A 26986-nucleotide genomic window follows, 5' to 3' on the forward strand; every position below is an offset into this window, starting at 1 on the left:
GGGCTCTCCTAGAGCGTCCTCAGTGGGCTTTCTGATTCCTGTTCATCCTGGATTTCCCGGTACTTGGCAACTTTTGTCTAGAAGCTCATTTTGAAGGGGAGTCATGAGGGGCAGGCTGGCTCTTGTGTGCCTGAGCCATTAACTGTGGGTGGAAGGGCTGCTTCAAGGTTACTTGCCCCTAATCCTCTCACCCTGAGCATCAACTGGCACCTTAGTAGGAGGTGCTGTATTGCAAGTGGGCAGAGGGGCTGCTTGGTGCACCAGTGCTTGAGCAGATCACAGTTAATGCCGTGAACTTGTGCCCGGGAACTAAAAACCCAACTCTCATTACTTAAATAAAAAGGTGACAGATTATTGATATTATCTTATCTTTTGCAACAATATAAATTATTTAAATGAAAAGCCTTGTGATCATAAAGCAGAATGTAAAGTTTAGCTCATTGAAGCTGTTCTTTAAAAATAAAAATACAGAATGCCAGTTTATTTATTCACAATCTGACTTTTATCTGTGAAATAGATTTGAACAGTCAGACCAAACATTACATTCTATGTCAAAGCATCTAAGAGCCAAAGAGGAGGTAGCTGGGTGACATTAATGCCAGGTATCTTGGTTGTCATGCTAGGGTAACTGTCTACAATTCCACACATCGTATGGGAATGGGCCTGGAGACTAGAATACAGTGATTTGAGGGTCAGGTCATATATTTTACCTGCTAGTACTAGTAGTCTTTCATTGAAGTTTTTAAGTAGTTAAGAAAAAAATGCAAATGTTTCAAATATAACTTTATGCAAAATTTACCTGAAATAACTGGGGTTGATTTTGAACAGACTATTGAAACTCTGTGTATGTATATCCATGTAAAAGTTTTCCTTTTTGTATTCTATGTATATCTTCTTAAGCTGTATTTTACAAATGATGCTTTGGAAATGGATTTGTACTCCTATTAATAGGTTTTTGTGTTTTTCTTTCAGATTAAGTCAAGGCCAAGTCGTGTTTCCTTGATCCTCACCCTGTGGAGCTGTAAGATGATTCCTCTCCCAGCAACGAGCATCCAGGTGCTCAGCAGACATGTTCGCCTCTGTCTGTTTGATGGCAGTAAGGTAAGCTCACTGAGTTGAACCATCTCACACAGGATGATGGAGAAGCCCTTGTGTGGTACCACACATTAAAGGTGGAGTGCACTGTGTGTGTGAGTGTGTGGTACTGCAGTGGGTTAACCCTGGCTCTTCAGTGTGTGATGTTGGTACACACACAGTTAACCCATCTGGGCCTTAGATTTCTTCACTTATGAGAGGGACTGGTACCTGTCTTCTAGTGTTGTGTACAGTTCAGGTCTAGGTATAGAGCATTGCGTTTTTGAAAATGCAACGTATATCCAGCTCCCCAGGCAAGATATGGAGCATGGCCATCTCCCGGGAGGTCTCCTGGAATCCTTTTCTGCTCAGCTCTTCCCTGATTCCTAAAAAAGACCATTTTTTACCTAATACCAAATGATAGTCTGAATGACTTCTAAAAAAATAATGTATCTTTCCTGAGATGTAGTTTAAGTGGTGCTTAGGTAGAAATTCGTAGCTTTAATTGCATATACTAGAAAGAGGGAAGGTTTAAAATCAGTGGTCTAAGCTGGGAACTTAAGAGACTAGAAATTGAAGAGTGAGTTAAACCTAAGAATGTAGAAAAGAGGAAATAACAAAGAGTGGAAATTAATGAAATAGAAAACAGATGGACAGAAGAGAAAATCAATGGAGGTGAAGGTTGATTCTTTGAAGAGATTAATAAAATTGAAAGAGGCCCAGAAAGACTGACCAAGATACTTTAAAAAGAGTGAAAGAAAGCTGGGCGAGGTGGCACATGCACACCTGTAATCCCAGCAGCTCTGGAGGCTGAGATAGGAGAATCGCAAGTTCAAAGCCAGCCTCAGCAACAGTGAGGTGCTAAACAACACAGTGAGACCCTGTCTCTAAATTTAAAAAAAAAAAAAAAAAAAAATAGGGCTGGGGATGTAGCTCAGTGGTTGAGTTCAATCCCTGGTACAAAAAAAAAAAAGAAAACAAATTATCAATATCTCCCATTGAAATAGAAACATCATTACTGATCCTGCAGACACTGAGGACAATAAGGGATATTATGAGGAAGTGTATGCCAGTAAATCTGACAACATTGATGAAATAGATAATTTTATAAAAAACCATAATTTACTGAAACTGACATAAGAAGAAATAGAAAATTTGAATTTCTCTTTTAACGAAATTACAACTTCAATTAAAAAACTTCCTACAATGAAAACTCCAAGTCCTTATGGCTTCACTCTAGTGTCTTCCCGCAAACATTTAAGGAAGAAATAATACCCATCTTATTCAAACTCTTCCAAAGAATAGAAAAGGAGAAAACATTCCCTAACGTATTTCCTAAATCTAGGAAAAACATGACACCAAACGATGACATTACAAGACCAGTATTCTTCATGGATATTGAAACTAAAATCCTAAACAACATTCTCAAGTTGGATCTAGCAATTTATAGAAAGGACAGTAGGTCACGACCAGCTGGAATTTCTCCCCATGTTCAGATGTACACACCTGTGCATCCAGCATTGGACATGCGAAATTGTAATGTTATTTCATCATATTAGTAGACAAGAAAAAATCATGTGAACATCTCAATAAACAAAGAAAAAACATTGACAAATTCCAGTGCCCATTCACGAGTTTTAAGAAATTCCCTACAAACTAGGAACAGGTGGGAACTTCCTCAAATTTATAAAGAACAAGAAAAACCTAAATTTCTATCATTGACAGTGAAATGTAGAATTTTTTTTTTTTTTTAGTCTAAGATTAGGAACAAGTCAAGGATGCTAAGAAATAAAAAGATAACTCAGTTTTTAAATGAGCAAAAACTTGAACAGGCCCTTCAAAAAAGAAAACATGAGAAACCAATAGGCATATAAAAATATACCTAACATGTAATACATTATTAGGGGAATGTAAGAGTTTATAGTGAGAGACCCACTTAGATGTTCCATACAAGAAGCCCACCTTAAATAGAAAAGGTAAGTTAAAGGGAGGAGGGTTCACTATTCAAGATATTAATGTCAGGCTGGGAAAGTGGGTCTGTTGCTGAGCGCTTGCCTGGCATCTGCAAGGCCCTGGGTTCAACCCCCAGTGCATTAAAAAGAAAAAATGTCAAACAAAGTAGATATATACCCAGTCACCCCATGTTAGAGCTTCAAAACACATGACCTAAAACTTGATGGAACTGAAAAAAGAAATGGGAAAAGCCACCATTATAATTGGAACCTTCACTACTGTTCTCTCAGGAATATAGAACAAGCAGACAGAAGATGAGAAAGGATATTTGGAATTGATTAACCTATTGACAAACTAGGTAGAATGAGTATTGAGCAGCACTTCACCTCTAAACAGTAAGATGCATGTTGTAAGTGCATGTGGAATATCCTCCAGTCTACACAGGTGGACCTGGGTCAGAAAATAAACCCCAACAAGTCTAAAAGAGTTGAGAGCCATGTACCGTATGGCCTTTGAGCACATGAGATTAAGCTGGATATCAGTAACAGAAAGATCCATGGGCAAAGTCTTCAAATGCTTGGAAATTAACAGATTTCTAAATAATCAATGAGTCAAAGGGAAATTAGAAAATATTTTGTACTAATCACAAAGTGGAAGTGAAACAGTCTGGTAGATGTCAGCTAAAGCCTAGTTAGAGGGGTTCCCAGAGTGGGTGGGAGCCGCAGAAGAGCTCCTCACAGCCTCACCCCCTGAGCTGAGGAGCCCCAGGCCTCCATGGGACTTGCAGGCAGAGGCCCTCTGGGGAGGGGACTCCAGGGGGAGCAGGGTGGCCGCCAGTGTGGAATCCTGACAGGGAGTGTCTGGAAGGCAGGCAGTGTGAGAAGCAGTGCGCATCTGTCCTAAAAACAGCAGAGGGCACTGAAGGAGGTGACATGATGAGATTCATGTTCTGGAAAGATCTCTGGCTCCTCTCCGAAGAATAAATAGAAAAGGTAAGTTAAAGGGAGGAGAGGGCAGCCAGAGGGGACTCGAGTGGACCACTGGGGGCAGGGCTGTGGCACAGCATGGCAGGCAGAGGACAATAGGCATCATCTTGAAGAAGCAAAATCTGGATCCAGCTTGCTTAGGATTGCCCCTGGCGCTGGCATTTGCACAACATGGGACCTTGACCTTGCTCTCAGGCTCCTCCTCTTGTACCTCCTGGGATCAATGTGAGCAAACTGGGTTAATATAAGTAAAGCCCGGAGAACAACACATGGAGCATAATAAGTGCAACCAAAAGAGTGATGAGGATTACAGCTTGGGTGGAGATGAGGTGAGGGGAGATGCAGGAGGCGGGAATCAACGGGATTGGTGGTGGGCTGAGTGTGGAGGGTGGAGGGAGAGCAGGTGTGGAGTGGGCAGTAGGTCTCAGACATCCACCCCTGGATAGACCATGGTCACATGCACACAGATAGGGAGGCCTGAGGGAGGACTGGGTGTTGCGGTGCCCTGGTGGTTTTCTTCCACCTGAACTTGGAGTAAGGGTGACCACAGGGCTACTGTGCACAAAAGCACCACCGCAAACGCGCCAGGAGGTGTCAGCAGTGACCAAGAAGAGAGGACCTGCTGTACTCTCCTGTTCTCACATGAGAACCGAAAACAAAAACTAGAATTTCACTTTTTTAACAGAAAATATGGGATTCATTTTTTATCCAGATCCTAGAAGTTCATTTATGAAATTAATTTTTATCAGAGTTCGAAATCGAGAAGTTTTACATCACATTTAATAGTTAGAAAAATGCATTATTTGCTTTTTGAAGGCTTCTTTAACAAATCTAGCCTATTACAAATGGAAAGCGCTGTTGTGGAGCCTGGGCAGCGCCAAGCCAGGACGCCCTCCCAGCACCCACCGTCCTTGCAGGGCAGGTGCACCTACACCTGCAGCGTCGGGGGGAGCCTCAAGCCTCTGGGTCTGCTGCCTGCTTTTCTTTTTTGTTTTATTTTCTAGGGCTCGGAGGGAGCCCGGCTTTGTTCTCTCTCCTTGTTGTCCTCTGTTCTCTTTCCTCCTTCTTGCGTGTGGCTTAGACGTTTCTTAGAACTCCATTCTGAATTATCCGTGGTGTTGAGTGGTCTCTCTGGGTGGCTTCCTGGGTGCTTGCTGTAGGTGTCATTTTAGACACCCAGCTAATCACAGTGACCACAGGCAGCGTTCTGGTTGGAGGGAGAGGCAGAGACTGCCCCTCTCTCTAATTCTCTTTGTCCTCATTCACTCACAACTGGCTTGCTCATTTCCTCTACATACACTGAAACCACATCACCCAGTCTTACAGTTTTTGCTTCAACCATCAACTGAGAAAATTAGTAGTATTTAGTCAGATCTTTACTGTTCTCATTGATCTCCTTCCTGATGTTCCAAGATTCCTTCTTTAGCTTGTACTTTCTGTACAGAGAGTGTCCTTTAACCATCCTTTCAGGGTGACAGATTCTCTTAAACTAGCTTTATCTGAGTATCTGTCTCCCTTCCTTCCTAAAGGACCTTTCCATTAGATGTCGGACTCTGGATTGACAGTTCTTTTCGTCTACCACTTAAACAACCTGGTGCCACCTCTTCCTGGCCTCTGGTTTCTGCCGAGACACCCACTGCCATCTGAGTCATTCCCCTGGCTTAACCTGGCTGTTTTTCTCTCTTGCTACCTTCGGTGTATTTTTTTTCCTGTTTACTTTAGAAGTGTGTTGTACCTGGCACAAACCCTTTTGGATCTCCCCTGTTTGGAATTTGCTCAGCTTCTTAAATCTGTAGGTTTCTGACTTTGGCTGAAATTGGGGATTTTTCAGGCATTATTTCCTACAGTACCTTTGAAACTCCTCTCCTCTGGGACTCTGATGACACAAGTGTTAGATCTTCTGTTTTAATCCTATAGGCTTCTGAGGTTTCTACCTGAAGTGTCACTTCCTCTTCTAGTAAGCATATCTCAGATATGAGTATTCACTTGATGTGGTTTATTACTGTCACAAGGGCACAAATCTGAATCTGTTTTATCAGCTCCTTCATTGTTTTCACTGTTTGAAAAGTTAGATGCATACTATATTGGATGTAGAAAGAAACCCAGATCTTACAGAACTGCATGAAATAAAAAATGGAAGCCCCTCCTCTCCCTCTGCCCTGACCAGTATAGCCACTGGTAATTATCTGGGACTCAGAAGGGTGATGTTTCAAAGAACTTCCTACAGCCTGATCTGAAATCGGAAAATCTTTCAGGTCCTGAGCAACATTCACACTGTGAGGGCCACGTGGCAACCCCAAAAGCCCAAAACCTGGGCCTTTTCTCCCCAGGTAAGAAATCTGCTGAGTAGCAGAACAGGAAACACCCTGCTTTCCTCCTAGGCGATCAGCAGTTAAGACCTAAGACGAGGCTGTGGAAGCGTCACATTTAGCACAGAACACATGGAGCCACATGTGAACCCTTAGATTCTTTACTGTTCCAGGAGGACTTTGATTAAAATTATTTGTGTTTCTGACTCACCAAGGTTACAATTCCAATGAATCATCCTATTCATTGGATTTCAATTTTAGGAAATGCCCATTTGATGAAAAATGCAGACAAGAAGATAAAATTTAGGAAGTGAGGTGTTTTTCAGAAATGGAGTCTTACAACTGCACTAATGACAGTTGTGTTTTCCTCTGATGAAATGAAAGGTGACGCCTAGGCAACCAGTCCACTCCGGACTGTCAGAACTGGGAGGAGGTTAAGGTTTATACCACTGAGTCAGGCTCGCAGGGATGGATGCTAGTGAATCCAAGGTGTCTCTCTGTTCTTTTTATAATACAAATTGTCTGTGGTTCACCTACTTCCACCCCCAGGTTTCATTACTTGAGTGTTTACTTCCCTCCCTCAACTAACTCCCTTTGTTACTGCACCCTAATTACCCTTCTCCTAATAAAGATCTTAACACAAATGGGGGTTCATGGAGAGGGCACTGGCTGTGAGTGAGGCCCGCAGCTCGCTGGGTGCTGCACGCATCCTTGCTTGACTACAGCACAATGCCTGAAAGTGAGCGTGACCTCCTGACCTCCTGACCTCGCTGCCTCCAGGGAGACACACCACATATTTTGGGGTCTGTCATTTCACAGTTCTGTGACGCACAGTTGTGTGTCATGCTTTCTCAGGATATAAAGGTGAGCTTTGGGAGGAATAACTAAGTGCTTGTCACCTTCCTGAATGAACTGAGGTATCTGTTACGTGCCCACATTCTTCCTAGGTGCATGAGGGTTTACTTGTATGTCAGTGGGGAAGAAACACAGCTGCAAATAATAAGAATGCTCTCTACTTAGGATGCTCTAGCCACGCACAGGCCCTTGGGTCCCTGCTGTATTCAATCCTTAGAGTCGCCCTTTGGGGGGGGGGGGTGCGCTATGGATTACTCCGATCAGGCAGGCTGTGAGGATATGGGTCTCCAAGCGCTTTGGGAAACACAGAGGAGGGGGAAGTTAATTCTAGCCCTTGAGCCTCAGGAGGTTTTGTAAAAGAAAACTAGACCTCAAAGACTGGGTAGGGTTTTATAGGCAAGAAAGGGAGGATGTGCTGTGTAGGGAGAGGGGTGGGAGGAGCCCAAGGGGAGGGGGCCTGTTCCAGGCAGGCATCAGGAAAGCCCAGCAGACTTGTGTGCCCAGCCACTCAATTCTGTTTAAAATGAACATCGATTGGCATAAAAACCTTATAACATATGCCAAGTGGGCCTCGAGCACCTCCGGGTGGTTTGCCGCACAGGTTGTATGTTAGCCCTGCTCGGAGAAAAGTAAGTGAAGAGAAAGGTGTTTCCCTCAACAAGGGAGCTGAGTGTGTTCACCAAGTCCATGGTGTGGATGGGTCAGTCCATCTGCTGTTAACTTTCCTTAAAAGTCCTTTGTGGTAATGCAGAGGCACAAGCCTTGTGCCTTGGACAGGACAGACCGCCCCTTCCCACTGTGCACTGTGGTCAGTAACCCACGTTTCTTTATCGTTCCGGGTCACTGGCATCTTGCCATGCTTGCTCCATGGCGACTGTTTTATCAGGTCCAATTCTTCATCTCCAGACCTGGGAATATTATTTGAACTTGGAATTTCTTATATTCGAAATGTATGTCAGGCGCAAGATAAATGTCACTTTATAATATACCAGTTAAAAGGGAATTGGCAGGCCGGGTGCCGTGGTGCAGGCCTGTGATTTCAGCGACTCAGGAGGCTGAGCAGGAAGATGGCAAGTTCAAAGCCAGCCTCAGCAACTTTGAGAGGACCTAAGCAACTTAGTGAGACCCTGTCTCTAAATAAAAAATTCAAAGGGATGTGGATGTGGCTCAGTGGTGAAGCACCCCTGGGGATCAGTTCCCAATACAAGAAAAAAAAAAAAAAAGGAGTGCTGGAGTGTGTGTGTCTGTGAGTGAAGTCCTGGAGGGTTTCCCTAGGTGGGATTTTCATCTCTGGTGGAGCGAGCTGGCAGTGCTCATGATTCTTATGCAGTGCTGCTTTCTCAGTGGCAATTAGATGAACAGGACCTGCTTACATGTGTAGCACCAGTGAACGCCAGAGCTCCTAGAGAACAGAAATTCAGAACAGAAGGGGTTTTCAGAAATTGATCAGAAGCACTGTGGCACTCCAACCCCGGGACCCAGTGCACCTGGCCCTGCAGTCAGCAATTCTTATTGAGAGACCTGGTCAAGTGGCGGTTCTGTGCAGGGAACACCAGAAGCATGGTGTCATGTGAACTGCTGGAGCCGAGGCGTGGCCATGTTAGCAGCCCTCCATCTCCCACCCCCTAGCAGCATCTAAATGCAGTATAGGAACCCGGCCCCTCGTAGCCCAGAGCCACCACAGGTACCCTGTGTACTGCATCATCCCGTGTTTCTTTAGGACAAGTAAACCCAGGGGAGTCGCAGATGAGTCAGAGCGAGGAGAGGAGCAGCCCGGAGCCAGGCCCAGTGGCCTCTGGCAGTGGACAGTGGGGCAGACTTCCAGGTGTCAAGGCCTTTGCATGCTGAATCCCCACAGTCCACTGCAGGGAGACAGAGCTTGCTGATCCAGGAGCACCCATGTGCCTCTGGGTGATGCCACAGGAAGTGCTCAGCTCCTGAGGCACCTGTTGGCAAGTCATTAGTTTCAGGGATTTTCAAGGGCAATTTTGACAAAATGTGAGCATCACTTAAAGTGCCACCTGTGCTGTACTGTGGGACCCACCACGTTTCATTTGATTTTCTGGGGCAGAACTACTTAGCCCTAAGCGGGTATACTGGTCTTGTTCCTTTCAGGGGCTTGCATGTGCTTATAATTTGACTCGTTCAGATGTTGTTTCTCAGACTTGTTTTATTTCCTAGTCAACGGGTGAGAGAGGAGAGTTAAGTTGCGGCTGGGTGTTTCTCAGGCTCTTCGATGCCAGTGGCGTTCCGATACCAGCAAAGTAAGTGCGCTGTGTATTCCTAGCAGTTGTGTGATTTTGTAGAAGTTCTTTTTTTAGAATCAAGGAACTCAGGTTTGTTCTGTTGGCATGTCAACAGCTTTTGGGGTGAGGGCTTTTAATGTTGATTTTAGTGTTGTATAAAGTAGTGTACGAAAGCAACACACGCACTCTCACCCAGAGAGGGAGAAGGACACATAGGACATGTTCTAGAATATGCTCGCACTGTCTGCCTGCTGGGACTGTTCCCTGAAGTACTGGCACATTCCACCATGCTGAAAACAGTGCAAAAGCTAAGTCCAGGGTCCCCAGGTCCTCTGTGAATCTGTGTAGGACATTGAAATTCTAGCAGTTTTTTTAATATTTATTTTTTAGTTGTAGTTGGACACAATACCTTTATTTATTTTTATGTGGTACTGAGGACTGAACCCAGGGCCCCGCACTTGCTAAGCAAGTGCTCTACCTCAGGCCCAGCCCTCCTGTAAGCAAATTTAAACTTTAAAAGCACAGTGCAAGCTAGAAGCAAATATTATCATGCATACCACAAAGTTGGAATGTTGTTAGCCCTAACGTAAAAAGAGCCCTTGAAAATTAATAAGTAAAAGATCATCTGAATTTTTATTTATTTATTTATTGGTTCCAGTGATTGAACCCAGGGGTGCTTAACCACTGAGCCACATCTCCAGCCCTCTTTATTTTTTATTTTGAGACAGAGTCTCGCTGAGCTACTTAGGACCTTACTAAGTTACTGAGGCTGGCTTTGACTTGTGATCCGTCTGCCTCAGCCTCCCAAGTCACTGGGGTCATAGGCATGTGCCTCCTCACCCAGCTCATATGAATTTTTAAATGGGGAAAATAAAGATCTAAGTCTAGGATATAAACAGGACATTCACCGAGGGCTACAGATGGACAAGCAGTAGGTAGGATAGTGATCAGATTCTAAATTTGTCATTACGGAAACTCAGGGTGCTGGGTCCCACACTGCCTGTATAACAGGAGGTATGCGCCACAGTATCCAAATTCCCCCCACCTTTAATCTGGGGGAATAATTCCTACCCCACAAGCTCCTGGTGAGGATTAACTTGGATAACATGCCCTGCACAGCCTCCTTACCACTGAACCCTAGTTTCTAGCCTCATCCTAGCCGGAGCAGGAGGGGCGCCCCATTATCAGGAGTGAATACAGAAACTCAAGTTTCTTATGATTCTTTAAAAAATAAGGAAACATCCAAAATTCCACCTTGGCAAAGTGAGGTCCCAGTTATTTCCTAGGAGATGGAGCTCGATCGATAGGGAAGCATTCTGATGTGTATTGTGAGGCACAGGGAGTCACAGGGTGGGTGACAGACAGGGCAGGAGACTTACTGAACTAGGGGGAAGGACAGAGGAATTTTTCACTTTTCACGTGTCCTGTCTATGCCATTCCAACATTTTTCTTAAATATTTATTTTTTAGTTATAGGTAGACACAATATTTTAATTTTTTATTTTATGTGGTGCTGAGGATCGAACCCAGTGCCTCACGCATGCTAGGCAAGTGCTCTACCTCCAAGCCACAACCCCAGCCCCCATTCCAACATTTTACAACGATCTGTGTTACTGTTTTATTTTAAAAATCATGTAAATTCATAATGACTTAATTTCAAATATTGATTCAACACATTTAAAAACAGTAATTACTTGCTATTAACAAGTCATTCAAGTCAAAACATCTTTATTTTTATTTGTTTATTTTTATGTGGTGCTGAGGACCGAACCCAGTGCCTCACGTGTGCAAGGCAAGTGCTCTACCACTGAGCTACAGCCCCAGGCCCATGTTAATAACAAAAGTCTTTCTCATTTTCATATAAGTACATTTCCTGTGTTGATGCTTGGGACAGAGTCTCTTTGCTGAGATGACACCCCATGGAAGGGTCAACACTGTCATTCTCACTCATCAATGAGACATAATTAGAATGAATACATTTGTGCTAAAAATGTTTCACTTCTGGTTCGGGTGTCTACGGAAGGCCCGCCAGGCGCAGCCATCATAGTGTGTTATTCCTTCACAGAACTTACGAGCTCTTCTTGAATGGTGGCACTCCTTATGAAAAAGGTGTTGAAGTGGACCCTTCAGTGTCCAGAAGAGGTACTGCAGTGGTGCGCTGCCTTCTGTCAGCTTTCCGTCGCTGTGACAACGTACCTAAGATAATCAAATTCAGAAGAAAGAGGTTTATTTTGCTTCGCGGGTTTCCGTCCATGATTGCTTGGCCGTTGCTTTGAGCCTGTGACATCATGGTGGGAGCACATGGCAGGGGAGGCCTGTTCATCTCATGGTTGCCAGGACTCAGAGGAAGGGTTGGGGTCCAGTATCTTCAACTGACCAGTGTCCTAGCCTCCTCCCATAAGGCCCCATCTCTTAAAGGTCCCACACCTTCTCCCTCAGTGCCACAAGCTGGTGACCAGGCCTTTCATTTGTGGGCCTTTGGGGAACACCTCAGATCCAAACCGTGGCACCTCCTTTTCCTTAAAGATGAAACAAATGGCAGAGGCTTCAGAGAAGGCAGCCATATTCCAGTAAGCATGACAGTTTCTACTTGGATTCACATGTTTTAAGATGTGCCATTTGGTGATGTGATCTTAGTCATTTTTATCTAAGTGATTGTTATTTTGGTAGCACGTGTAAGACTATAATGTTGAAAATCGTGAGAAATGGGGCCCTGCGTTAGTTCTGTCGCTGAACGCTGAGCTGATGCTGTGGCAGGTACAGAGTGAGTGAAGCCGGCTGCCTCAGAGATGGCCCATTTCAGGGTCAGGGCGTGTAGGCATTGAAATCGTGACATGCATGCCACTTCACCCTCCAGCCACCCTCCAGGAAGATGGAGCACCCGTCAGTATGTCTGTTGGCCAGGGGACACCAGGGAAGGGAGTGGAGGGCAGCACAGATGGGCCCTCCCCCGGGGAGCTGTGGGCTGACGGCTGGAGCCCCCTCGCACGCCTCAGCCCTCCCATCCTTGTGTGGTCCAGGACACCAACCCTGGCTGCTGCCCCAGTGCCAGGCTCTCTCCTCCTTGGAACAGGAAGGAGTTGGGGTTTGGGTGCAGGTGCTTCTTCCTGGGGCCGCATGTGCCCTTCCCCCTTTCCCTGCGTGCTGCTGCGGCCATCTGCCCTAGTGGCCGGGGGTGCTGTAGGGAGGCCCCAGGTTGCTGTCACCGCCAGGTCTCTTCTGACAGCCAGAGGGATGTGGGCGCCTCCTGCCTGCTGTAACCACCAGTTGTGCTGACCTCTCACTTAATAGTCTTACCAAACACCCGTTCCGAGCGCTGACAGATATGGGTCTGTTTCTGTTTTGACAGCGCAAGGCAGTGTTTTCCAGCAGATGATGACCATGCGGAGGCAGCCTCAACTCCTGGTGAAACTGAGGTCTCTCACCCAAAGGTCACGGAGCATGCTCAGGTGCGTCCCGCTCCAGGTGGCATCTGCCTTGGGTCCCCCCTGCTTGGCTGTCTCTTGTCAGTTACTTTTTCCCCCATTAATTATTTTTGCCAAAGAGCAGAAGAGAAATAGAAAAATAATAAAGCTTAGCATCATTTACTCTTCTTTACCACTTAGCTCAAGTGACAGACTTGGTAATAAATCCTTCAGCTACTTTTGAACAAATGAGACTTACCAATGCCTGGGCCTATCTTCAGGGAAATCTTTTTTTTTTTTTTTTTTTTTTTTTTTTAATTGGTCGTTCATAACATTACATAGTTCTTAATACATCATATTACACGGTTTGATTCAAGTGGATTATGAACTCCCGCTTTTACCCCGTATACAAATTGCTGTATCACATCAGTTACCCTTCCATTGATTGACATATTGCCTTTCTAGTATCTGATGTATTCTGCTGTCTGTCCTATTGTCTACTATCCCCCCTCCCCTCCCCTCCCCTCCCCTCCCCTTTTCTCTCTCTACCCCTTCTACTGTAAAACATGTCTTCCATTTGTATTCTCTTGACTTACCCCTCCTTACCTCTTATATGACATTTTGTATAACCCTGAGGATCGCCTTCCATTTCCATGCAATTTCCCTTCTCACTCCCTTTCCCTCCCACCTCTCATCCCTGTTTACTGTAAATATTCTTCTCAAGCTCTTCGTCCCTACCCTGTCCTTGTTTACACCCCTTATATCAAAGGAGTCATTTGGTATTTGTTTTTTAAAGATTGACTAGCTTCACTTAGCATAATCTGCTCTAATGCCATCCATTTCCCTCCAAATTCTATGATTTTGTCATTTTTTAATGCAGAGTAATACTCCATAGTGTATAAATGCCACATTTTTTTTATCCATTCATCTATTGAAGGGCATCTAGGCTGGTTCCACAGTCTTGCTATCGTGAATTGAGCTGCTATGAACATCTATGTAGCAGTGTCCCTGTAGCATGCTCTTGTTAGGGCTTTAGGGAATAGACCGAGAAGGGGAATAGCTGGGTCGAATGGTGGTTCCATTCCCAGCTTTCCGAGAAATCTCCATACTGCTTTCCAAATTGGCTGCACCAATTTGCAGTCCCACCAGCAATGAACAAGAGTGCCCTTTTCCCCGCATCCTCTCCAGCACTTATTGTTGTTTGACTTCCTAATGGCTGCCAGTCTTACTGGAGTGAGATGGTATCTTAGGGTAGTTTTGATTTGCATTTCTCTGACTGCTAGCGATGGTGAGCATTTTTTCATGTACTTGTTGATTGATTGTATGTCCTCCTCTGAGAAGTGTCTGTTCAGGTCCTTGGCCCATTTATTGATTGGGTTATTTGTTATCTTATTGTCTAATTTTTTGAGTTCTTTGTATATTCTGGTTATTAGGGCTCTATCTGAAGTGTGTGGAGTAAAGATTTGTTCCCAGGATGTAGGCTCCCTATTTATCTCTCTTATTGTTTCTTTTGCTGAGAAAAAACTTTTTAGTTTGAGTAAGTCCCATTTGTTGATTCTATTTGTTAACTCTAGCGCTATGGGTGTCCTATTGAGGAATTTGGAGCCCGATCCCACAGCGTGTAGATCATAACCAACTTTTTCTTCTATCAGATGCCGTGTCTCTGATTTAATATCAAGCTCCTTGATCCATTTTGAGTTAACTTTTGTGCACGGCGAGAGATAGGGATTCAGATTCATTTTGGTGCAAATGGATTTCCAGTTTTCCCAGCACCATTTGTTGAAGATGCTATCCTTCCTCCATTGCATGCTTTTAGCCCCTTTATCAAAAATAAGATAGTTGTAGTTTTGTGGATTGGTTACTGTGTCCTCTATTCTGTACCATTGGTCCACCCGCCTGTTTTGGTACCAGTACCATGCTGTTTTTGTTACTATTGCTCTGTAGTATAGTTTGAAGTCTGGTATCGCTATACCGCCTGATTCACACTTCCTGCTTAGTATTGTTTTTGCTATTCTGGGTCTTTTATTATTCCATATGAATTTCATGATTCTTTTATCTATTTCTACAAGATATGCTGTTGGGATTTTGATTGGCATTGCATTGAACTTATAGAGAACTTTTGGTAATATCGCCATTTTGATGATGTTAGTTCTGCCTATCCATGAGCAGGGTATGTTTTTCCATCTTCTAAGGTCTTCTTCTATGTCTTTCTTTAGGGTTCTGTAATTTTCATTGTATAAATCTTTCACCTCTTTTGTTAGGTTGATTCCCAAGTATTTTATTTTTTGGGGGGATATTGTGAATGGAGTAGTTGTCCTCATTTCCGTTTCAGAGGATTTGTCGCTGATATACAGGAATGCCTTTGATTTATGCGTGTTGATCTTATATCCTGCCACTTTGCTGAATTCATTTATTAGCTCTAATAGCTTCTTTGTAGACCCTTTTGGGTCTGCTAGGTATAGAATCATATCATCTGCAGATAGTGATAATTTAAGTTCTTCTTTTCCTATTTTTATGCCTTTAATTTCTTTTGACTGTCTAATTGCTCTGGCCAGTGTTTCGAGGACTATGTTGAACAGAAGTGGTGAGAGAGGGCATCCCTGTCTTGTACCAGATCTTAGAGGGAATGCCTTCAATTTTTCTCCATTCAGAATGATGCTGGCCTGTGGCTTATCATAGATTGCTTTTACAATGTTGAGGTATGATCCTGTTATCCCTAATTTTTCTAGCGTTTTGAACATAAAGGGATGCTGTACTTTGTCGAATGCTTTTTCTGCATCTATTGAGATGATCATATGGTTCTTATTTTTAAGTCTATTGATGTGGTGAATAACATTTATTGATTTCCGTATATTAAACCAGCCTTGCATCCCAGGGATGAATCCTACTTGATCATGATGTATAATTTTTTTGATATGTATTTGAATCCGATTCGCCAGAATTTTATTGAGGATTTTTGCGTCAAGGTTCATTAGAGATATTGGTCTGTAGTTTTCCTTCTTTGATGTGTCTTTGTCTGGTTTCGGAATCAGGGTGATGTTGACCTCGTAGAATGAATTTGGAAGTTCTCCCTCTTTCTCTATTTCCTGAAATAGCTTGAAAAGTATTGGTGTTAGTTCCTCTTTAAAGGTTTTGTAAAACTCTGCTGTATACCCATCCGGTCCTGGGCTTTTCTTAGTTGGTAGTCTTTTGATGGTTTCTTCTATTTCCTCTATTGTTATTGGTCTGTTTAGGTTGTCTATATCCTCCTGGCTCAATCTGGGCAGATCATAGGACTCAAGGAATTTATCTATGCCTTCACTATCTTCTATTTTATTGGAGTATAAGGATTCAAAGTAATTTCTGATTATCTTCTGTATTTCTGAAGTGTCTGTTGTGATATTGCCTTTTTCATCCCGTATGCTAGTAATTTGGGTTCTCTCTCTTCTTCTCTTCGTTAGCATGGCTAAGGGTCTGTCAATTTTATTTATTTTTTCAAAAAACCAGCTTTTAGTTTTGTCAATTTTTTCAATTGTTTCTTTTGTTTCAATTTCATTAATTTCAGCTCTGATTTTAATTATTTCTTGCCTTCTACTTCTTTTGCTGTTGTTGTTTTGCTCTTCTTTTTCTAGGATTTTGAGATGAAGTATGAGATCATTTATTTGTTGGTTTTTTCTTTTTTTGAGGAATGAACTCCAAGCAATGAATTTTCCTCTTAGAACTGCTTTCAATGTGTCCCATAGATTCCGATATGTTGTGTCTGTGTTTTCATTTAACTCTAGGAATTTTTTAATTTCCTCCTTGATGTCTTCTAAAACCCATTGATCACTCAGCAACCTATTGTTCATTCTCCAGGTGATGCTTGCTTTTTCCTTTCTTCTTTTATCATTGATTTTCAGTTTCATTCCATTATGATCAGATAAGATGCATGGTATTATCTCTACCCCTTTGTATTGTCTAAGAGTTGCCCTGTGACATAGTATATGGTCTATTTTTGAGAAGGTTCCATGTGCTGCTGAGAAAAAAGTGTAGCTACTTGATGTTGGGTGGTATAGTCTATATATGTCAATTAAGTCTAGGTTATTAATTGTGTTATTGAGTTCTATAGTTTCCTTATTTAACTTTTGTTTGGAAGATCTGTCCAGTGGTGAGAGAGGTGTGTTGAAGTCTCCCATGATTATTGTATGTTGGTCTATTAGACTCTTGAACTTGAGAAGAGTTTGCTTGATGAATACAGCTGCACCATTATTTGGGGCATATATATTTATGATTGTTATGTCTTGTTGGTGTATGGTTCCCTTGAGCAGTATGAAGTGTCCTTCTATATCCCTTTTGATTAGCTTTGGCTTGAAATCTATTTTATTAGATATGAGTATGGACACTCCTGCTTGTTTCCGCGGTCCATATGAGTGATATGATTTTTCCCAACCTTTCACCTTCAGTCTATGTATATCTTTTCCTATCAAATGCGTCTCCTGTAGACAGCATATTGTTGGGTCTTGTTTTTTGATCCATTCTACTAGCCTGTGCCTCTTAATTGGTGAGTTTAAGCCATTAACATTTAGGGTTATTATTGAGATATGGTTTGTTCTTCTATCCATATTTGTTTATTGATGTTACTAAACCTGATTTGTTATCCTCTTTGACTACTTTCCCCCCTTTACTGTCCTACCTCCCATTGTTGGTTTTCAATGTTATTTTCCATTTCCTCTTCCTGTAATGTTTTGCCAAGGATTTTTTGAAGAGATGGTTTTCTAGCTGCGAATTCTTTTAACTTTTGTTTATTGTGGAAGGTTTTAATTTCATCTTCTAACCTGAAGCTTAATTTCTCCGGATACACGATTCTTGGTTGGAGCCCATTGTCTTTCAGTGTTTGAAATATGTTATTCCAGGATCTTCTAGCTTTCAGAGTCTGTGTTGAGAGATCAGCTGTTATCCTGATTGGTTTACCCCTAAATGTAATCTGCTTTCTTTCTCTTGCAGCTTTTAAAATTCTCTCCTTATTCTGTATGTTGGACATCTTCATTATAATGTGTCTAGGTGTGGATCTCTTATGATTTTGCACATTCGGCGTCCTGTAGGCTTCTAGGATTTGGGATTCTGTCTCAATCTTCAATTCTGGGAAGTTTTCTCGTATTATTTCACTGAATAGACTGTTTATTCCTTTGGAATGGAGCTCTGTGCCTTCCTGTATCCCAATGACTCTTAAATTTGGTCTTTTGATATTGTCCCATAATTCTTGGATGTTCTGCTCATGGTTTCTTAGCAGACTTGCTGAGCTGTCTATGTTCTTTTCCAGTTGAAATACTTTGTCTTCATTGTCTGATGTTCTCTCTTCTAAGTGATCTACTCTGCTGGTAGTATTCTCAATTGAGTTTTTAAGTTGGTTTATTGTTTCCTGCATTTCTAGAATTTCAATTTGTTTGTTTTTTATTACCTCTATCTCCCTGTGAAATTGATCTTTTACTTCCTGGATTTGTTTGTCAATGTGATCTTTCATTGTCTGATTTTGCTGTTTCATGTCTTCCTTGAGACTCCAGATCATCTGAAGCATATATATCCTGAACTCTTTATCTGATATTCCATCTGTTGCAGCTATTACCTCTTCTAAAGTTGAGTTGACCTGCATTGCTTGTGGTCCTTTCTTTCCTTGTCTTTTCATACTGCTCGCGTTTCTTTCTGCTTGGTGCAACTGTTGTGTTTTGAAATTTACCCCCTATTTATTTATGTTGCTCTTGTATACTTGAAAAGTCTCCCTTGCAGGTGCGGGCGGCGGCTGTGCCCCTACTCCAATTGGGGTGACGTGTCTACCACGCTGGCGGCTCTCTGGGCCTGTTCCGGGAGTGGAAGGCGGCTCTGCTCTGTCCCTATTCCAATTGGGGTGTCGTGACTACAATGCTGGCAGGTCGCTGGGCCTGTTCCGGTCGTGGGCGGTGGGCTTGGCTGGCGGGATTCCACCTAATGGCAGTCCCTAACCTCCCTGCTTGCTAATTAATGGCTTCTCTGAGGCGCCACGCCTTCTGTAGCTGCGGGGCAGGCCGCGCGAATCAGTTGGCCTGGATCTCCGGGGTCCTGCTGCTGGCTGTTTTGATGTTGCAAGCTGTTGGAGAGTGGTGGTGTATTCTTCAGCTTTCCCGGATGGTGGCCGCTGACTGCCTGGATGGAGTGTCCGCTGTTTTGATGTTGCACTCTGAAGGAGAGTGGCGGTGTATCCTTCAGCTTTCCCGGATGGAGGCCGCTGACTGCCTCGGTGGAGTGTCCGCTGTGGGGTATGGGACTGTACCGCTTCCTTCCTCTTCTGAGATCCCGTGCTCGGCCCAAGGGTCCGTGTGGGCTTGGCTGGTGGGATTCCACCTAATGGCCTTCCCTAACCTCCCTGCTTGCCAATTAATGGCTTCACTGAGGCGCCACGCCTTCTGTAGCCGCAGGGCAGGCCACGCGAATCAGTTGGCCTGGATCTCCGGGGCCCTGCTGCAGGCTGCTGGGATCCCTGGCACTCTATCCAGGGAAATCTTTTTTTACTTTTTGGTTTTATAGGACAGGAGAATGTATTTTGACATATCCTACATACATGGTGTGCGACTTCACATTCTTGTGGTTGTACATAGTGTGGAGTTCCACTGGTCGGGGGTTCATATATGAACACAGGAAAGTGACGTCCCACTCATTCTGCTGTCTTTCCTATTTCCAGCCCCTCTCCCTTCCCCTCATATTCTTTGTCTAATCCAATGAACTTTTCTTCTTCCCTCCCCTCCCCTTATTGTGCGTTAGCATCTGCATATCAGAGAGAACATTGGCCTTTGGTTTTGGGGGACTGACTAGCATATTTCAATTAGCATGATAATCTCCAGTTCCATCCATTTATTGGCAAATGCTATAGTTTCATTCTTCTTTAGGCTAAGTAATGCTCTCTTGTGTGTATAGATACCACATTTTCTTCATCCATTCATCTGTTGAAGGGTACCTAGGTTGGTTCCATAGCTTGGCTAGTGTGAATTGAGCTGCTATAAACACTGATGTGGCCAAGTCACTACAGTATGAACTTTTTTTTTTTTTTTTTTTAATGTTAGGTTTATTTAGGTTTGACTTGCATGCAGTAAAATTTATGATTTTGGGGGTTGCAGTTCCTGGAGTTTTGACAAATGTACCGATCACATGACAATCACCACAATCCAAAGAATATTCCCTTTGCTCTCAAAGGTTCTTTTGTGTCCCTCTGTGGTCAGCTCCTAGCCCCGGCCTCGGGGAAGCACTCCTCAGTTTTCTTCCCCAGCACTTTGGCCTTTCCTAGATGACGTAGGTGGATTCATGCGGCCTGCGGCCTCTGAGTCTGGCGTCTTGGACCATCATACATCCGAGGCTCGTCCGCGCTGTTGCCTGTGTTAGTGATTTGTTCCTGTTCATTCTAAATGGTAACTGCTGCATTTGATGGACATGCCACCATGTGTTTATCATCCTCTAGTTGGTGGTCATTTGGGTTTTTCTAGGTTTGGGTAACTATAAATAACCCTGCTCTAAATATTTGCATACACGTTTCTGCGTGTGTGGACGTGAGGCTACCTACATCTCAAGTAGGACTGCCTAGCAAAGGGTTTGCTGTTACATCTGGTGTTGGTCTGGCTGCTTCCCTGAACGCCTGTGCCATTGACCCTCTCACCCTCACTGTGCACGTGTTTCAGTGATTCCGTGTTCTTGGCAGCATATGGTATGATTTTTCTGTTTAGACCAGTTTAAAAAGTGAACAGCAGTTTCTCACCATGGTTTCATTTGCCTTTTCCTGGGGAGATCCCAGAGCTTCCAGTTCTCACTGGATGCCCTGTAGTCATGTAACCTTCTCTCGGGGTTTCAGTGGCTGCCTCTTTAAAATGGGGATAATAGCAATATCAATTCCCTCCAGCTGTAATGAGGTTTAATTGAAAGCAAGTATATAAAACACTTAGTCCATATTTATAGTCCCTGGCTATAGGGAAACACAATGGTGTTGGCTATAATTATCTATATCATAATTATTTTATATCCAAATAAATGTCAGTGCACACCAGATAGATATGTGGTGCCATTTCCTGAAATTTGTTCAAATGAAGAGATGCAACGCAGCTGGTAGGATTGAGGAATTTAAAACAGTTGTTAACCGATTGGAGGGATAAGAGGGCCTTCCTCCAGGTCACACAGGGGACACGAGACAGTGAGCCTGATGCAGGTTGGGGAGCAGCAGGGGAAGCAGCCTGAGTGGTGGCTTCCGCCCCTGGGTCAGGGCCTTGCTTTAAATATCCCCTGTTCCTTCTCCAGAGCTGACAGGTGCTTGTCATCACACACGGTGTTGAGTCTTTCAGTAACTGTTAATAACGTGCTCCTGGGGATTCATCTCTCTCCTTACCTGCCCCGCCTCTTTTTTCTTTCCTGGATGTTCGTTTGGCAAATCTTTCCTCAGAAAATTGTGGTTTTTTTCCCAGTGTGAGGAGAGCAGCACAGTAGCGGTCTTTGTCAGGGGCAGCCGGATCCCATGGGGCCTAGTTCTCCCTCTTCTGCTGCTGCCAGCCGCTCCTCCGGGAGCCCAGGGCACCCACGCAGCCCTGTCAGCACAGCGCTTCCGGCAGTTTCTGTGGCTCCAGATACTAGCTTTTAGGTCCTTTCACCATCTCAAGGTCAGGTTTGACTGTGGTGCAGGGGGTGGATGAAACTAGGAGCACTCTTCTGTGTGTTGGCTTACTAAGAAGGGCCCTGGGTCCTTGTCCCCAACCTCAGGGACTGAGGCTCTTGCTTGAGTATAGTGCACCGGGCACCCAGACCTTTGGTATCAGAGCATGCCTCTCAGGAGCCCTGCTGCTGCCGCCCCTGCCACTTACCCAGACTTGAGGGCTGTCCTGGCATTGCCTCTGCACATGGCGGGATCCTGCCGTGTGCGCCCCTGGTGATGCTAAGGGTGGGTTTGGGCACCCTGCTGGTGTGACCCAGGGACAGGCTGGCTCACCGACAGCAGGCCATGGCAGTGAAGCCAGAGGCCCTAGGCCTTTCCAAAGCTGTGGACCATGGGCTGCTGTGTACGTAGGTCAAGGTCAGGGGCTGGATGCGAACTTTAGGATGTGGCTGCCCTGCCTGAGAACCTGGAGGGGCAAAGGCAGGACTGACCCAACTGGGCATCCTCGCCACCCATCCTGCTACCTGCAGAGAGCAGGGAGCGAGTGTGGCACCTGCAGCCCTCTCCTCTCTTTCCAAGGAGCATCCACCTCCAGCCCCACCTGCCCTGCCTACCAGCTCCAACTTGGCTCAGCCACGTCTCTGCTCACAGGAGACAGGAGGGGTCTTTCCAGGACGCCAGCGAGCACAGAACAGTGGAGCAGCAGCGCCAAGAGCAGGAAGCCCAGTATCTGTCTCAGAGCCCATTGTCCCCTAGGGCCCTAGCTGCCCCAGCCCACAGTCTTACATGAGTGTAGCCTGTGGGTGTCAGGAGACCTTGAAAATGAGGATGAAGCTGGGCAGACCCGTGCTCTCTGGAGAGAGCTCCAGGGTCCTGCACAGGGGCCCAGCAGACTGTTCAGTGAGCTGGCTGGGCTGGGACAGGCTAGGGGGCGCTGTCAATGTGGCAGGGAGCACACAGGTGTCTCAGGCTCCCTAAGGCTTGGCTTTCTGACTCTGGAGCTATTCCAGATCTAACTTAGTGCTCTATATTGTTTAGCCTTCTCTCAGGGTTAAATAGGAATTACCTTTCTCGTTCTGGAGCTCTTGTACAAAGGGTTCAATTTGCAGTGATCAGGTTCTCAGCCCCTTAGGGGAGGGGAAGCTCCGAATTTGAACTCTGAGTTCTGAGCACCAAGAAGTGCTGGCCTGCAGAAGCAAGCTATGTGCACGTGTGTGTGGCGGTGCTAGAAATGGACTTCCCTTTGCCTTTTTGATGCATTCTTTTTTATTTCTTTAATTTTTATTGTTGGTTGTTCAAAACATTACATAGTTCTTGATATATCATATTTCACACTTTGATTCAAGTGGGTTATGAACTCCCATTTTTACCCCGTATACAGATTGCAGAATCACATCAGTTACACTTCCATTGATTTACATATTGCCATACTAGTGTCTGTTGTATTCTGCTGCCTTTCCTATCCTCTACTATCCCCCCTCCCCTCCCCTCCCCTCCCCTCCCCTCCCTTCTTCTCTCTCTACCCCCTCTACTGTAATTCATTTCTCCCCCTTGTATTATTTTTCCCTTACCCCTCACTTCCTCTTGTATGTAATTTTGTATAACCCTGAGGGTCTGCTTCCATTTCCATGCAATTTCCCTTCTCTCTCCCTTTCCCTCCCACCTCTCATCCCTGTTTAATGTTAATCTTCTTCTCATGCTCTTTGTCCCTACTCTGTTCTTAGTTACTCTCCTTGATGCATTCTTTTCTTCTCTTTTAATGCTGTTATATTATTGCTAAAAATAAATAGGATATGGCCTACCTGAGGCCCATTCACCCCAATCACAGCACCTCTGCCACCAGAGACTGCTGGTCCCCATGTGAGGTCAAGAGGATATGTTCTTACTTCTTCAACTCAGCTAACCTTTGGTGACACAGAACTTTCTGGCCATCTTAGGTTTGGAAAAATCAGGAGGTTTCTCTAAAGGAATTAAAAAAAAAAAAAGGTAAGCAGCATTGCCTCATGGAGTGGGAAGGTGCCAGAAGGAAAGGCGTGCCCACTGTGGGAGTGCCGTGCCTGCCAGACAGATGAACAGGGAGGTGGGCAGCAAACAGCAAAGGAGGGGGTGAGAAGGAAGGAAGGAAGGAGGGCTCCACCCTTCCCCTGCACAACACAGCCACCACTGTTACTCAGCAGCAGCTGGAACACAGGCCATGGGGGCCTGGGGCAGAACAGCCTCTGGAGTCGCAGCATGACTGCTGGGTGCACGAGGCACTGAGGCTGACAGTCTTCAAGTCCTAGGTCAGGAGTAGACGTGGGAACCTGAGTGGCTTCAAAGAGGGCTGAGGCTGCTCCCGCCTAGAGGTGGGGGAGGGAGAGCTGGCCGGGAGCAGCCAGGGTCTACTCGCCCACAGGAGAGTGGGACCCCTGGAGGACTCTGCCACCGCCCTGGAGCCTTGGTCCCTGGTTGCCTGTCCCCTGGAGCCACCAGGGCGGTCCCCACGGCGCCCACCCCGCTGTCCAGGTTCTCACCTGAGGGCTTTTCCTTGGCGGAGCTGCTGTTCACAGCTGGGTGGATTTTGATTTGCAGGGTCCTGTTCAGGATGCGGTGGCCTCAGCAGTGTGGCCTGCGCCATGGACCTCAGAGGAGAAGAGGTGGCCTGACCTGCAGGCTCCCTGGAGAGGGGAGGGCGACTGAGGAGCCCAGTGTGACCTGGGGAGCAGGAGGCGGTTTAAAAGACAGACCCGCCCAGGTATTTCAGGTGTCACTGACTCTGTGTCTCCTTTTCCTGTTGCACCTGTGGATTTTGTTTTAAGTCCTCGCTTTAAAAGCCCTCTCTTGTTTCCTTCTGACCCATCATTTTAAACCATGTTCCAAGGTCACTTTTTGGTGTATGTGTGGTTCTGGGGATTGAACCCAGGTCCTTGAGCCTGTTAGGCAAGTGACCTACCTGAGCTCCATCCTCAGAGACCCTTGTAATTTTTTCCCCCTTGACCACAAGGTCTAATTGCCAAGGCTGACCTCAAATGTTCCTCTTCCTCAGCCTCCCTGGTGGCTGGCATGACAGGCATGCACCTGGGACGGTCACACTCTAGCCTGTGATGGGAACTCATGTGCATCTGTCCAGGGCTGAGCATGTTTCTGCAGAGCTGTGCTCCAGGCTCCCTGCAGGGCTGTGGAGGCTTCTGCTGCCCAGCAGCCCTGGTGCCATCGCCAGTGCTCCTCCCAGCCAAGGGCAGGCAGCTGCCCATTGCTGTAGGCTGACCTTATTTTCTTCTTATGGCACTCGTCCGTTCTCTGGAGTATGTCGTATGGTTTGTCCATTAGGAGTCTAACAGGTCCTCTAGAACCTTCAAACAATTAGTAAAATTCCTAAACAGTAAGTGAGCACGCGCAGAAATTGGGCTAATATTTTGGGAAGAACAATGTTGGATGATATATTCATGGCTTGAATATATCATCCAACATGAAGTTATATTTTATTACTTACAAAATGATAAAATAATGAAGCAATACCATGGGCTGAGCTAAAATAGATCCTTAGGATCTTAGGCATTCTGTAATAAATCTGTGTCACTTGAAGTATAGAGTTGATCGACTCTGAGTAATGAAACAGAAGTAAAGGTATCAAAGCAAATGATCATCTGTTTCCAATTTTCTGTGATTTGGTTCAAGTGGTAAAGTGGTGATATTTATTAATAATGGATCAAATAGGTTCATAATTGTTTTAGAGTACAATTAGATGCCTTCAAACTTTAGGCTACATGGGCACATTTGAGAACGGTTCCAGCCATTCTCTCATCCTTTGGGTCATTCCCCTCCTATGTCCTGTGAGACATTTTCTATGTGAGGCTTTAAGAAGAAGAAGAGAATATTCTGTAAAGAAAACCTTGTGATCTGTGCAGTATGAAGTTGAATGGGTTCATTCAGAAATCAGAAATTCTATTGAAAGATATTTATTTGCATGAGCCAAATAAAACCTATTTTTAGGCATCCTGGTGAAGACAAGGTTTTATCTTTATGTCTCATTTTCTATGTTTTGTTGTTGTTGTTGTTGTTGTTAGAATGAGATTCATATGTTGCCAGACCATTCTATCAGATGTGTAACTAGATGCCATTTAAATTACCCACTTTTACATGGTAGACAGTTTTTAATGAACACTGCCTGTCTGCACCTTTTTTAAAAACAGGACTGGGATCAGAAGCCCAAATACCAATGGTTAGCTGGAGCATATTTTTCATTTGGCCTATCTGTCAGTATTCCCTGAGGTCATCTGTGCAATCAGCTTCGTTACTCCTGCTCCCTCACTGGATTTCATAGAAACCATATGCTATGTATGAATCAGGGACACCAATCCCACAACATAGCATTCTTTGAATATCCAAAGTCCCACTTTTCACTTCGCCATGCCTGAGATCAGCAGTAATATTTATCAGCAAATGTGAGATGTTCAAAGATCCAATTCTATGTGCTCCTTTCTCATAGAGCCTTAGGCAGGGATATAGCATACATAAATATTAAGTAAAGTCCATAGTTTTTAAAATGTCATCCATTGAATAGTTGACACATGTCTGAGATACTTTTTATTTTGGAGGAGGTATTATTTAATAGGGAATTCCAACAGCTACCTAATAGTGAAATGAGAAGTCTTGCATCCATTTTATTTTGTTTCTGATGATTTTTATGAGTAAGGGTAAGATACTTCCTTGTTCTGATGCAGATGTTGCCCACTTTTGTGAATGGATGCGGGGTGTCACCTACTACTTGCATATCTGCATATTGGGCTTGACACTGCTATCGTACTTGGTAGTTGGCAAAAAGTCAATACTGAAGTTAAGCTCTTGTGTTCTAGCAGCAGAGCTGAAGATCCTTGATGTGCCACCTTCTGCAATCCATGCTGCTCTCTTCATGTTCCTTATTGACTTCCTGGTGATGAGCATCATGGTCTCCTGGTCTTGAGAATGGCCAAGCATTGCTCTGTGAATGTGGAAGATGGGCATGTGGAAGGCTCCAGGGAGGAGGGATCATTGAACATGTACTCTAATCCATGTGCCTGTTGAATGATCTGTTTTTTTATTTTTGGGTTTTAAGGGAGACACTGCCCTAAAACACTTCTGTGCAGCTGGGAATGCAGGCTTCTGCTTCACCTTGCAGGAAGCATTAACGAATCCTTTCCAGAAGACATGAGAAGAGAGAAGTGAGCCTCTGGTATCATGCAGGTTCCTTGCATTGCCCATGGGCTAGAAGAGAGAAGAGTTGCTTCATGAGACTTGATCCCCTTTTTCCTGAAAAGTTCCACACAGAGGTGAGTCCCCAGCATGTTTAGAAATCATTTCAGACACCTTTCTGGACGGAATTGAATCAGAGCCCCTGATGATGTGGAAGAGCTAAAGATGGGTTTGCTATGAATTTTCTATTTCATTCATCAGGGCCTGAGTCAAGTCAGTCATTGTGCTGTCAACACATGAGCTGCTGGTCAAATGTGAGGAAGTGGTCTTGCTTTATGAAAACACCACCCTGATTCAGTGAGCCAGAGGCAGCCTGCAGTCCCTGTTTTCCT

General features: G+C 44.6%; 1 protein-coding gene across 1 annotated transcript; it reads left to right on the forward strand.

Annotated features, from left to right (window-relative positions):
- The first annotated feature begins 4 nt into the window (after positions 1-4).
- LOC144249695 (nephrocystin-1-like) lies at positions 5-26676 on the forward strand. The gene is made up of 8 exons (XM_077791836.1): positions 5-59; positions 973-1101; positions 6269-6343; positions 9359-9441; positions 11488-11564; positions 12772-12871; positions 24015-24177; positions 26518-26676. The coding sequence occupies exons 2-8, from the start codon at positions 1027-1029 to the stop codon at positions 26611-26613; spliced, it is 669 nt and encodes a 222-aa protein (XP_077647962.1). The 5' UTR covers positions 5-59; positions 973-1026; the 3' UTR covers positions 26614-26676.
- The last annotated feature ends 310 nt before the right edge of the window (positions 26677-26986 follow it).

The sequence above is a fragment of the Urocitellus parryii genome, chromosome 12, assembly GCF_045843805.1.
Source record: "Urocitellus parryii isolate mUroPar1 chromosome 12, mUroPar1.hap1, whole genome shotgun sequence".
Taxonomy (NCBI): Eukaryota; Metazoa; Chordata; class Mammalia; order Rodentia; family Sciuridae; genus Urocitellus; species Urocitellus parryii.

Excerpts from the sequence above, each read along its gene's own strand:
- LOC144249695 (XM_077791836.1), top strand. The coding sequence starts at position 1,027 with ATGATTCCTCTCCCAGCAACGAGCATCCAGGTGCTCAGCAGACATGTT. Across the intron at positions 6,344-9,358 it reads CCTGGGCCTTTTCTCCCCAG|TCAACGGGTGAGAGAGGAGA; the intron begins GTAAGAAATCTG and ends TTTATTTCCTAG. Across the intron at positions 11,565-12,771 it reads CCCTTCAGTGTCCAGAAGAG|CGCAAGGCAGTGTTTTCCAG; the intron begins GTACTGCAGTGG and ends CTGTTTTGACAG.